This window comes from Carassius carassius, chromosome 35, assembly GCF_963082965.1.
Source record: "Carassius carassius chromosome 35, fCarCar2.1, whole genome shotgun sequence".
Classification (NCBI taxonomy): Eukaryota; Metazoa; Chordata; class Actinopteri; order Cypriniformes; family Cyprinidae; genus Carassius; species Carassius carassius.
Genome location: NC_081789.1, coordinates 12172420 through 12186042, shown reverse-complemented (window position 1 = coordinate 12186042; position 13623 = coordinate 12172420). Strand labels below are relative to the sequence as shown.

Genomic DNA, 13623 nt, shown 5'->3' with positions numbered 1-13623 from the left:
TGTGGCCATTTATCTAAGAAAGAGAATGAGCAGAAAATGAGTGGAAAAGGGGGCATCAGAATTTGCCTTTAATCCCTCTTGGGCCAAATTCAAACCAAATGTTCTCATTCCGTCATCTTTTGATTTCTTTATTTATCACAGGTTTAATGTTTCATGTCAGCCTTCCTCCAGCAAATCCTCTACCTTTTAAGGTAGTGCACAGAGAAAACGAAGAGATGAGAACCTGGAGAGGTTGAGACAGGCAAGAACTTTCATGTTATTCAGACAGTGTTGCTCAGGTTACATCTGGAGGTGATTCTTATGCCTTCCACTGTACCAAACTCCAACAAATCTGCACTCTGCTCTCTATACATATTAGATTGTGCTGTTAATTGTAATAAGCCAGTGCTCCATTAGTGCTAAAACTTTTTACAGTACTGTAGATTTGCAGGTAGGTCTCTTGAAGCATTTTGGAGATGTTGCCACAGTTGTTGTGGATTTAATCTGTCTCAAGTTTCTTCACGTCATCGCAAACAAACTGGATGATGATGAGATCGGATCTCTGTGTGGATGACTGACTGTTGTCAGATTTGCGCATGCAAAAATCTCACTGGGTTACTATAATTAATAACAAAAGGAATTGATATTTCCTACTGACACACTACAGCAAAAGATAGAAATAACTAGTTTTTCGAAAAAGCTAATGGCCAATGACTTTTGCACAGTATTCTGCATATATATAGTTTTTACAGAAATATTAAGCAGCACAACTGTTTTCAGCATTGACCACCAGAATCAGCATATTGGAATGGTTTCTGAAGGTTCAAAAGACACTTACAACTGGAGAGACGTATAGCTGCAGAGAAAATAACATTTAATACATGACTATTTCAAATATGTTAAATTAGAAAACGGTTAATTTAAATGGTTGCATTTCATAATATTGATGTTCATAATGTATTTTTGCTCCGATTAAGGCAGTCTTGGTGAACATAATACTAGAGAGATGGCGGGAAATGCGGAAAATGATATTGAATATTTTTCTGTCTTTAGATGATTGAAGTGGTAAAGTGGTAAGTGAATTGCATATTTATTCATAGGATTCACCAGCATGGTGATATGATGTTGTAAAAATAGCATGCTGGTGTCCTGAGGCACATAAATACTTGTACCTCTCACCTGTTCTGGGTGTAGCCTGAACGCTGACTCACCCCCAGCACAATGCTCTCATTGTTTGAGACTCAGAGGAGCAGGGCAATGTTTCGAACCAAGGAACATCATTCTGTCGTCTTTCCATTATTTTACAAAACTCTTTGGCTTAAAGGCTTGTTCTTGTCTGTTTCTTCTCTATGTCTCTGCTTTGTTTGTTTTCTATTTTTGGATGATGCAGACATATTCAGAAAATAAAGGCTTTGCTGTCTACTGCTCTCATAGGCAGCTGCCTTCTAAGGTGCATTCTAATTAAAATGGAACCTGATTTGATTTGGTACTATTGCTTTAAATGAGTTACTGGTTTAAAAAAGGCTTTGTGCTAAAAAAAAAAATGTGCCCGAGGTGATGGAAAAGTCTGAGTGACTGCTTTGTTTCGATGTCATTTTTACGTACCGAAAAAAGAACACATTTAGTTTCACTCTAAACCAGTTTTTCTCTGAATTCTGTTCATCTGTCAAGTCATATGTTTTTTCCTGTTGCTCCTCATTGCTGAGTCTGGAGCCGGATACATCTGAGTTTGTCTGTCTAGTATCCTCAGGCGTGAAGTTCTGCATTCTGAAGTGCACTGATCGGAAATCTTTCAGCCGCTCAGATCATATCTGAAATCTCAGCGGCCTGGTATTTTATTTTCTGTTCCATGCAGTTATCAGTTGCAGATACAACTTTTAAAGTGGTCCTTAAAAATTCCTGCCTCCATCTGTTATGTTTACTGCTTGTTATTTCTGAATGAAATCTTTTGTTTTTAGTAGATTGTGGTAAACCAGGAGCATTGCTTTATGGATGCAGACTCTGTTTAAAGCAATACTATATCCACTTATGCCTTTTAATTACATTGTGGGATGTATATGAACCATGACCACCTATGTCTCAGTGCACACACGCACATACTTGCACAGTTCTTCCAAAATATGAACTTCCATCTGAAGCGTGTTAGTGTGATTAGTCTACTCTGGGGGACCTTCTTGGGTGGTCAAGTCAGATCAGGCTGCCCATGTGTGCTGGCTGTTTGAAAACCTGCATAGATTATAAGTGCTCTGAATTTAGATGGAACACAATGACATATTATTTGATCCAAGCAGAAGGTTTTTTTTTAACAATGAATACCATGATCACTCAGTGTTTCTTTCTTTGACTTCTTTCAGACCTTTTTCACATGTGAGATGGAAATGTAACACTTCTTTCTCACTGTGATGAATGAACAGAAAAGCCTATAGACTAAACTAAACATTGAAGATCACATGGAGCTTTTTGTGTGTATTCATCAGTGAAATTTGAAATACTAAAACTTTTAGAAAATAATTTTTGCTTGATGAAATAAAGCTGAAATAAAATCTAAATATTAGATGCAAAACAGAAAAACTGAAAAATGGGAAATGTTGCCCTGTCAACTTTATGAAATTAGAAAAGATAAAAAAGTTTAGTCTGAAATGACCAAAACTGAAATAAAAAAACTAATTTAAGCTAAATAGAAATATTCAAAAACAAAAGCTAAAAACCCATTTAACAAAATTGCTAAAATTAAAATGAAAACTGAACTTTTTAAAATAAAAGAGCTCAAAATCTTATTAACTCAAAATATTAATAAATATAAATAATACTAAAATAACAATGGTATTACTATTTATGTTTAACATGCAAAGTGTATTTTGGAGTATTTAAGTATTTTTAGTGGGTTTTATTCTCTATTTTTAGAGAAAACATTATGGTTGTAAATGTAGAAATATATATATATATATATATATATATATATATATATATATATATATAATATTTTATTTTATTTATTTATTTATTTATTTATTTGCTGCATAAGCCACTTACCAAATACAGGGTATGTTACCAAATACAAATAACTTTTTCTGTTAGCATCACATATTAGAATAGAATACGTTATGTGTAATTCAAAAATATCTTTATTTTATTTTATTTTTTTATCTTAAATAAAAGACCAACTTTGACCAGCAGACCTAGGCTGGTTTATAAGTTGTTTTAATACAACTGTATTTCTTATGTTTGAAATATTTTCTCTCTTTTAATGTGAAACCTTATGTCCTTTTCTCTCTCATTCAGGTACACAGGGAGATGATGTATGCTGGACCGAGTGGTCATCCTCTCCGCCAGCCCCCGATGGGTCCTCCTCCACCCCATATGCAGGGCTCCATGTCCCCTACCACACCTCATGCGATGCCCCCCTCCCCATCCCGTATTCCCTTCGGGCCACGCACCTCAGGAGGTGGGGTTGCCACGGTGCCACGTGAACGAGCAGGACACACACTCCCCGCCCCAGCTCGTGCATCCTCCCCCTGCCCAAGCGCAATCCTCGAGCGGCGTGACGTCAAACCTGACGAAGACATAGCTGCAAAAAGCATGTCACTGCCCGCCCGAGCCGAAAGTCATTATGCTGACCCCTATATGTTACATCACCATGCCCCGCCCCCTGACACAGTAGACCACAGCTACCACCGTGCCGCCATGCGCTCTTACAGTAACCCCGGCGTTCCCGTAGAGCCCACGGACCATCCTTCACTCTTCCGACAGAAAAGCAGGAAGTACACAGATAGCCAGCTACCCATGCTAGGCTCCAAAACCCCTCCCCCTTCCCCACACAGGATGGGCGAGATGCGAGTGATGGACATTCACACAGTCCAACCGCAAAGTTCCATGACTCTTGAAAGGGCATCACCTATCAGACAATCATTTAGGAAGGAGGCTCCTCTTGCTATGGATACCATGGTAAAGGCAAGGGGTGGCATGGGGTCCCCCGCCACCCCTGATCTTCAGGTTCACAATCCTCTTGTCCCCTCATCTGACCCTCAGACACGGTAAGTCATCATTACGAGTAAACAAGAATACTGAAGCATGAAAATAACTAACTTTCCATCTACAACATCCCAGTATACATCAGCATCCATGTTTATATTCTAACTCTTCATCAGTTTATTGACTTCCACTGCATCATGGCATTCCCTAACTGCATCCAAAACACATCAACAATGTCTTGTTTAAGTACTAGCAGCTTTTATTTGATGTGCGTGTTAACGTTTAAATGGAAATGTATAACCAACTTGTCAATTACTTTAACAAACATCCAAAAGAGAGTCAAAAACAGTAAATTACCCATTTGAAATAGCAACAGTCAAACTCCATACTGAATGCTGCTGAGAAGTAGGTCATATCCTGGATATGCATGGGATTGTCTGGCATTAGGTTTATTTACAATGATCATAAGTGTTCACTTAATCAACACTGGCAAATATAGATATATACTGTATATTGAAAGTTACTGTATCAATAGGCAGTGCAGAAGCTCAATAGCCTATTTTAAGCGTGTATGTTACATTCATAATGTTTACCCTTGAAACTGGTATAAAATTTTATACTGGCATTGTCCCTCATAACTGGTGGTATAAAAAAACGTATAAGCAAGCTATATATTGGTGTACGCCAATTTGACTTTATATAGACTGCATAAATGTTTCCGTTATATTCTACTTCCTCACTTTCTAAGAGGACATTTCTCAGAGCCCACCGCAAATGAGATGAGAAAACAAATGCGTCTAAGATCTGAGGTACTGTGCAAATACATCTACTGATGCTACTGGACACATCTTCAGTGATGTTCCTGGACTCACTGGGTGTTTTGGGTCTTTCAACATCATACACCCTCATCCAGGCGACCCAGCTGTGGTTGATCAGACCACAGCTTGTGTCCAGTTGGCAAATCTAGCTACCCTTCCTCCACGCCTCTCCTCTCTTTAGCCATAGCCATCTTGAGGCTTTCTCTGCCACTTCACTGGTGTTGCGGATGGCTCTTCTCCTCCTCTACCCCATCTATACCTAACAAGCTGAAGGCTCTGGCCAAGGATCGGGCTATAAAGCCCCTGCATCCTACCTCTATTGGGACACACCTAGCTCTCCATCCGGCTTGTCTACACTCGCTGACCAGTCCCTCGTACTTGGCGAGCTTCCTCTCAAAGGCCTCTTCCAAGCGGTCTTCCCAGGGGACTGTAAGCTCCAAAAGAACTACTTGTTTGGTGGACTCCGACAAGAGAACGATATCGGGTCTTAAGATGGTGATCACAACGTGGTTGGGGAACTTGTGTTGCCAGTCCACCAACAGTTGCCAGTCCCTCGCAGTGGCCAAGATACCTGCAGATGTTTTTGCGGCTGGTTTTGGCAGCTCTCCAGCTCTGACAAAGGCAATGGCTTGCTTGGAGGGTCGGGAGCGCTCGGCCCACTCGACTCCTGTAGCAATGTTTTCCGCAATGGCCTTCAGTACCTGGTCATGCCTCCACCTGTACCTTCACTCTCCCAGTGCCTATGAGCAGCAACTCAAAATGTGCTCTAGGGTTCCACACTTGGAGCACAGTGAGCATGCTGGAGACTCCACTTTTCCCCATATGTGAAGGTTTGATGGACTGGGAAGCACATCATATACCGCTTGGATGAGAAACTTGATCTGCTGTGGCTCTGCCTTCCACAGCTCCGCCCATGTCACTTTCCTCTCGATCGCGTTCTCCCATCGTGTCCATGCACCCTGTTGCCTCATTCCTACTTTCCCGCAGGTTCTCTCTTCCTCAACCACTGCTCTCACCTCCTCCTGGACTAGGCAGCGCTTATCCTTCCCTTTGATGGTGTCAATGTGGGCAGTTGAAAAGGAACCCAGTCCAGCCCTGCCTCTTGTTACCACCCCCTCCAGCCTCTTGTGGTGTAATCTTGCCTCTGCTTGTTGAACAGCCTCCTCAGCCTTCCACTTCTGACCAGTCCTCACTTCAATCCCAGCCGTTGCTACTTTTGGGTCACTAGAGTCTCTATATAGCAACACTTCCCTAGCTCTTGTAACCTTGAACTCCTCTTCCAAGGACTTAAGCAGCAGTTTGTTGTGGTGCCCGTAAAGTGCGATGCAGCTTAGACTTTTTGGAAGCCCCAGCCATCTTCTGAGGTGGCTACTGACCTTCCTCTGTAAGGTTTCCACAGTCGAGATGGAACTTCCCTGGCAATCCAGACCGATCCACTGCCTTCAGCCATCTGTCCAGCTCAGTGCAGGTTGACTGGGTGGATGCGGAGTCCCTCAGGGTGCTGTCAAACACCTTACCAAAGCTCTTGACAGGCTTCTCTGTGATTGTCGGGATTGTTTCACCAGCTACGCTAAACCGGAAATTATCATCCACCTTTCCTCTTCTCAGCACCATTGATCTTGACTTGGCTGGTACAATTAAATGATTTTGTTTTCCCCTCCTGAGACTTTTAACAATAATATATTCATTTTAATATGTAAAATTAGAATGACAGTAATATGTAACATATAAAGCAAAAACATAAATATGCAAATCATTTTAACAATTAGCCTATTTGGATTATCAAGTAGCAGTAGCATTATCAATTAGTCGACTTTATCCCTAGTTAGGTTCACGTACATTTTTTTAGGATTATCTGTTTAGCTCGGTTTGTTTTCAAGAATCAAGCTTATTTCAGAATAAAGCTAAACTCAGAAAAAAGACTTTGTACTGTAATTCAGTCAGCTTTGTTTTACTGTGCTGGTTAAGTGGACTTAATCGTACCCTTTATGTATGTCAGATTTATTGTGCTTGGCGATGTACTACCTGGCTGAGAACAGTCAATACACAGAGTCAACATCCTAAACTGTTTTTAAAGGGCAGAGTACATGCAGGTCAGACATTTCTAACATTATCTTGTAGAGCAAAGTTATAGAGGTTTGGTGTGTGTGTGTTGGCACAGAAAGGGCAAATAGTTTAGCATTAAAAAAAGACTTTAGTTAATCATCATATGAAAAGTTAATTTTTTTGATTTACTATGTTTTTTGAATATGCTACAAAAATCACAGGAAGGGATCCAGATCATACTGCCTTTTACTTAATGCTTTTTGTAGATAGGATTGGCATTAAATCAAGGAAATTGTTCATAATTTAAATGTGGTTAATATATTGTCAAGATATTTTTTCTTCTTTTTTTTCTGTGCAGTTTCACATAAAATTCCCACTTTATGAATGGAAGCATACGTAAAAAAAATTTGGGGTTGGTAAATTTTTTAAAGGTTTTTGAAAAGTCTTATGCTCAACAAATGTTCAGTAAAAACAGTAATATTTAAAAATATTATCATAATTTAAAAATACTTCTTTCTCTTTGTAAATTTTAATTTCTTTTTTCTTTTTAATGTCATTTATTTCTTTGATGATGAAGCAGAATTTTCAGCAGTCATTACTCCAGGCTTTAGTGTCATGTGATCTTTCAGAAATCAAGAAACATTTCTTAATATTATAAATTCTGAACACCATTGTGCTGCTGAATACATTTGTGGAAACTTTTGCCGTTGTTGTTTCAGAATTTTTTGATAATAAAAGGAACTACCGTAGTGCTGTCAAACAATTAATCGCGATTAATTGCATCCGAAATAAACATTTTTGTTTACATTATATATGTGTGTATGTTATAAATACACACAGTATGTATTTTTAAAATATTTACATTAATATATAAATAAAATATTTTTCTGAAATATATACATAATAAATATACAAAGCACACACACATACAAACAAAAACCTTTGATTCGATTAATTGCAATTAATTGTTTGAAAGCACTAAAAACTACAGAAAAAAACTGAATTCATTTGAAATAGAAATCGTAATAATATAAATGTCTATACTGCCACTTTAAATCAGTTTAATGAAATTGTTTTATTTTCATATTATAGTCAATAACAAATAAATTGCCAATTTTTGTGTAAATAGATTAAAACTAAAAACTAAAATCAATTGTTAAAGGCTAAAAGTGAATCCAAACATTACAACATTTTAATGTACATTATGATAAATTATATTTAGCCAAAATGCTATATTAACCAGTTAGTATATTTGTCTTTTTATTAATGATGAATTATTAAAATGGCCTTAGATAACTGAGCCATTTCAGGAGGTACACAGTCCTACTGTTATTAAAAATGTTCCCCCTTGCCCGTCTCCACACATGCCTCATCAGTAGTAAGCATGCAGTATGCTCTATCTCTCTGCAGAGAGAGAATGAAGGCCATGGAGGAGCAAATAGCCAGTCTGACTGGTCTTGTGCAGGATGCTCTCTTAAAGAGCCACAGCACTAACAGCAACAAGGAACACCCCAGGTAAGCAGGGCAGGCTGGGTAATGTAGTTTCAAGAATATCACATTGTTTCCCAAATAAAATAAGAAAGGAAAAAGGCGGAATATTGTGGATTAAAGGTGGTGGTAATCAGACCCTCAGGTCTGAAAAAGACTTGGTGGATTATGTGACTACTAAATGTGCATGAACTAAATTAACTCATTCTCACAATAACTGGTGCCTTTACGAATGGCAGTGCTTGTGCCACTGTAACACAGACTAACTGCAAGTGTTTATAGAGTGATTTTGTCTGTGTGTGTGTGTGTATGTGTGTGTGTGTGTGTGTGTCTGTGTATTCAGTCATTTTTATCTGTTGCATTTTTCCAGTGAGAAACCAGTATCCAAGTCCGGATCACCGGCTCACAGCACATCCAGCACAGGTAAATTCCTTCTTACCATTGCTTCCAGACCTCATCTGGTTGTCTCTAGTGGTCGACATTCATGCAATGTATACAATGAAATGTGTGCATGCGGTTTAAGGTTAAAAAAAACACATAATTTTCCACATAATGTACATTACTGTTTCTCTTCTATGTCCTGCCTTTCTGAAACACGTTGATTTTTTACAAAGCTCATCGTTCTGAAAAGTAAGGTGTACTCTGATTGGTCAGCTGTCCAGTGCGTTTTGATTGGCCCAATACCTCAAGCGTGTGGTGGTAATGTTACGCCCCTCACCATACTGTGATCCCATGTCCCCGTGCAACAAGACAAAACCAGTAAAACCCATTATAAATGAGGCATTTGTTGCATCCAGTGGGGACATAATTACCGATTATAATGACTTATACTGTTTTTTTACGAATTCCGTTGCATTGCGCCCCGTGAACATAAATCCTTGTCTGCATTTGTGATCAGAGAAATTACAAACGACAAGTGGTACTTTCTACACTGCTCAAATCTCACATTTAAATCATTAGTGGCAAATCCTTTAAATATGAAAACATAACTTACAGGCTGTGAGTCAGGACAGCCAGCATTGTAGACGTTTCTCTCACGATCAGGAAAAAGTCCTTCATAAAATGCGCTGCACACACTCAAATATTTGGGTTGAACTGTTCTGGAACAGTGTTGTAACTACAACTTAACCACTGATTTGTAGTTGTGTTCTCTTTAGGAATGCCAAACAAAGTAGTTTCACTTTCACAATGAAACACACAGCGTCTCCACGACATGGCATCGGTCAATAATAGCAACAATAATACTGTGAGAATCAAAGTTACACCTTTTTTCTTTGCATTGACATTTGGGCTGTGTTATGCAAATCTTCCCACACAGTGACATAAACATGTAGAGGCATGATTAAATGAGGCATTTTAGGAGGGTGTGAACAAATCTTAACTTTTATAAAGAATATCTATTTGGGTTTGAGACTTAAGTCTTTGCAACTTTAGGAATCTTGTCTATTCACGAACAGCTTGTAACACTCCAAAAAGAAAGAAAAACTTGAAATCACATCATATGACCACTTTAAATAAAGCAATTGTTATGCATGCGTTTTTACTATATTTAAATTAAATAGTGTGATATTTTCATTGGCTTTATATCAGCCAGCCTTATCTCTAAGATACTGGCATTGGCCATAAAAAAACCAACATTGCTCGACCACTGTATGTGTGTGTGTATGGCTCTTGCGGCAACGGATTGTAATGCAGTGGCTGTTGTGCATCCCAAAAATCTGATCTTCTCCCACTCATCTGTCACTCAGAATTGCAGCCTGCCACATGTTTCCCACTATTTCCACACTTGATGTGAACACAGAGAGCGAGTCACTCAAACAGCATAAGCCGCAAAAGAACAAACACGTCTAAACACTGTCTTGCGCACTCACATAAATATGTACTTTAGCAAGAACTGATCTGAAATGCTGTATTTTCAGTTATGCTCAGTGGAGTTTGAAATGTAATCTTGCCAAATGTTATGGTCAAATATGGGTACAACAACAAATATATCACATCTCCTTAAGCTTAAGGCCAACATATATGAATATGTATTTGTTAAGGCACTTAAATTGATAACATCAACAGCATAATAAATCTTGAGCTCGTAAAAGATTATAAATTCTTTTAAAAAAATCTATAAAACTTGGATCATCACATTATTCCAGCAATCCGTCTACATCTATGTCAAATAACTGTCACACATACATTTGAGACCCCAGTCTGATGTCTTAACATCTGTTTTTGTGGTTTGTTTAGGAGGATCTCCCGTATTAACGCCAAAAGTTGCTGCAGCGACTCCTGAGTGTAGCCCCACCCCTACACCACCACTAGGCCCCGCCCCCTTGCATGTTAACCTACATCTGTTCAGGAAGAATGTCTCTGAGCTCCGCCTCCAACTGCAACATATGAGACAATTACAGGTAATGAAAGCCAGTTAATATCTTGAGAAATCTGCTGTTATATGCATTTTCCCCTATATTTGTTCAACTTAATGTTCATTAAAGACAACTTGAAACAACATCCAAAGCTCATTTATCTAGAGTAATGTGTCAGATTTACATTATTTTGAAAAATTGAAAGTTTTACATTAAAATCATTATAACACACCACAGTTGTTTTTCGGGGGTCAGCAAGAAATATTTTTACCTTTATTTAGCAAGGACGCATTAAATTGATGAAACATCACAGTAAAGACACAAATAATGTTACAAAATTAAATAAGTGTGTGTTTTCAGCTTCAGAATCAGGAGTGTATGCGTGCTCAGATAAAGCGTGCGGAGCAAGAGATCAGTGTGAAGCTGACTGAAATGCTGAGACGACAGGAAGATCCAGCACAGAAACAGAGGACACTGGTGGAGGAACAGAGACACCGATATCTCAGCATGCAGGAAAGAGTTCTCATTCAGCTAGGGTACGACTCACACACACACACACACACGTTTGTTTTTGTGAAAAGCGGGGACATCCCATAGGCGTAAACAGTGCTTTAAGTGGGCCGGTACGCACCGGTACTCAGTACCGCCACTTCCACCTCTCCATGCACTCAGAACGTGCTTTTAGCGTACCGTTACGCTCATTTGGACATCTGTTTTAATAGAGGGTTTAATCTTTTGCCTGCGCTGCCGCTTTTCAGAGCGCCCTTCACAATTCATAATTCCTAATTCATCCCACCGAGAGCAGAGACTACATTACCCATTAGTGATGTATCGTTCGTGAACGAATCGTTCTTTTTGAACGAATCTTTTAGGTGAACGAATCGTTCTCGTTCACGCAATCCACTGACTCATGTTTCTCGTTCACTGAAGTTCCTCCCTCCACAGCAGCGCGGCGCTATAAGCAGTGCATGCGCAGCTCGGTGAACCGGGTAACTGAACTGTTTCATCCTGTCAAAGAGTTACTCAACCTCGAGCCAATAGCATTCGAGTATGAGAGGTGACAGAGCATGTGATTTGTTGAATGTAGTGAACGAATACGCCCTTCAATGAACGAGTTTCATATGAGTCTGAACGAGATCTAGAGATCTTATCGTTCGTGAATGAAATGACTGAACTGATACCCATGTCGTTCGTGAACGAGTTGAATGATTTAGTACATCTCGTTTGTGAATGAAATGACTGAACTGGCACACATGTCGTTCGTGAGCAAGTTGAATGAACGGATACATGTCGTTCGTGAATGAAATGAACTGGTACATAGCTTATCTCGTTCGTGGTACATAGCTTATCTCGTTATCTTCGTGAACGAAATGAATGAGGGTAAACAGGGTTAGTCTGCTATTTAGTATGTCAATCTCGCAAAATGCAAAGCGCAGTTATAGGCACTGTGCACATATGCTTGTTTTGATATTTAGCATACAGAACTCCACGTTTAATCCCCGATTTATGAATGTGAATATATAATATACAAACTGTCTGACCAAACAATTAAAATGCTAATTAGGCAAGAAAACCTTGTGCTTTGTTCATCTGAAGAACTTAATTAGACTTTATATATTGAATGCGTTTATGCACACATTTTAATAAAGCCAGATCAGTTGTTGTAACAAGTGAATACGTTTGTTGATTTAAGACATAACACATAATACACTCTTTTTTGCCACCTGCTGGCATATTTTGTGTAATACGCAGAAATGATCACTGAACGAATCAGTGAACGATTCTGAACGAATCATTTTTGTGAACGAACTGAAAATGAACGAATCTCTTGAAAGAATCATAATTTCCACCACTATTACCTACAGTGTTGGGAAGGTTACTTTGGAAATGTAATAGGTTACAGATTACAAGTTACCCTATTTAAAATGTAATAGTAGTGTAACTTTTTTAATTACTTTAATAAAGTAATGTAACTAATTACTTTTGAGTACATTTTGATTACTTTTATAAATTTCTAATGAATGTTAATTTGCAACTGTTAATCATCTTCAACCATTTTACACCATGCAGGTTTAACCTTACAGTAGTGCTCAATACTGTCAGACTTTCACCATCCTTCATCACCTGAATTAAGATGATCACATTTGAACACATCCACCACACAATCAGACTTTAGTACTGCCTTTTACTTTGAGATTGATCTGAAGTTCAAAGCAGATTTAAAATCAAAAGAAACAGTTTATAGATATTGTTTTTGAAACCAAATCTTTGCATAACTACAGGCATCTAACTGCATCTAACAATGGTTTGGGGAAAAATAGTTAATAAAAAAATAAAAGCATATACATCAACTCAAATACGGTTATCTAATAAGCATGTGTCCTATTTTGTGTACTAAACTCCTGAAACATTGGTGTCTTTTTGAAACACTGCTGTCTCTTTGTATATGATATGATGATAGTTTCTCAAAATAAGTAAAAAATGTTCATGAAGTGACTGTTCTAGAGATTAATTTCCATGAGGGGCGGACTGGGAAAAAAATAGGCTGGGAAATCTCACACTCATACACCCACAACCCATTCTGAAACATGGAAAACCCTATTTTTTTTTTTGGACCTGAAAAAAGATTTGAGTTCTCTCCTGAACTGCACCTTCACTCCCATTATCCACCCATCTCTCTCATGACTTTAATACTGAAGATTTTTATTTGACTTTTACCATGTTTTGTAAGTGCAATTTTGTTTTTTTTTGGCAAATGAATTACCACTTGTATTTATTTTTACTACAAATTCCATAGTTAAACCACGGTTAGTGCCATACCATAGGCTACATTAATTTTCCTAAGGGTTGTGTTTTTGTATCCACTAGCTCCCCCTAAACCTATGATAAAATATGATGATTTGTCTGCTAAATTTCTACTGTAACATTACAATAGATAATAATGACGTCGTTTAGCTATACAG

At 38.3% G+C, this 13623-nt stretch overlaps 1 protein-coding gene across 11 annotated transcripts in view; it reads left to right on the top strand.

Moving 5' to 3' along the window:
- The window catches only part of si:ch211-285f17.1 (sickle tail protein homolog), a 137431-nt gene that overhangs the window by 111992 nt on the left and 11816 nt on the right, over window positions 1–13623 (top strand). For 10 of the 11 annotated variants that reach the window (XM_059524443.1, XM_059524442.1, XM_059524439.1 and 7 more), the window contains 5 exons: window positions 3262–4013; window positions 8226–8330; window positions 8674–8726; window positions 10542–10705; window positions 11021–11196. In XM_059524443.1, the coding sequence (XP_059380426.1) occupies window positions 3262–4013; window positions 8226–8330; window positions 8674–8726; window positions 10542–10705; window positions 11021–11196 (1250 nt within the window). The remainder of the gene's footprint in view (window positions 1–3261; window positions 4014–8225; window positions 8331–8673; window positions 8727–10541; window positions 10706–11020; window positions 11197–13623) is intronic. The other variant, XM_059524441.1, reaches the window with a different exon arrangement.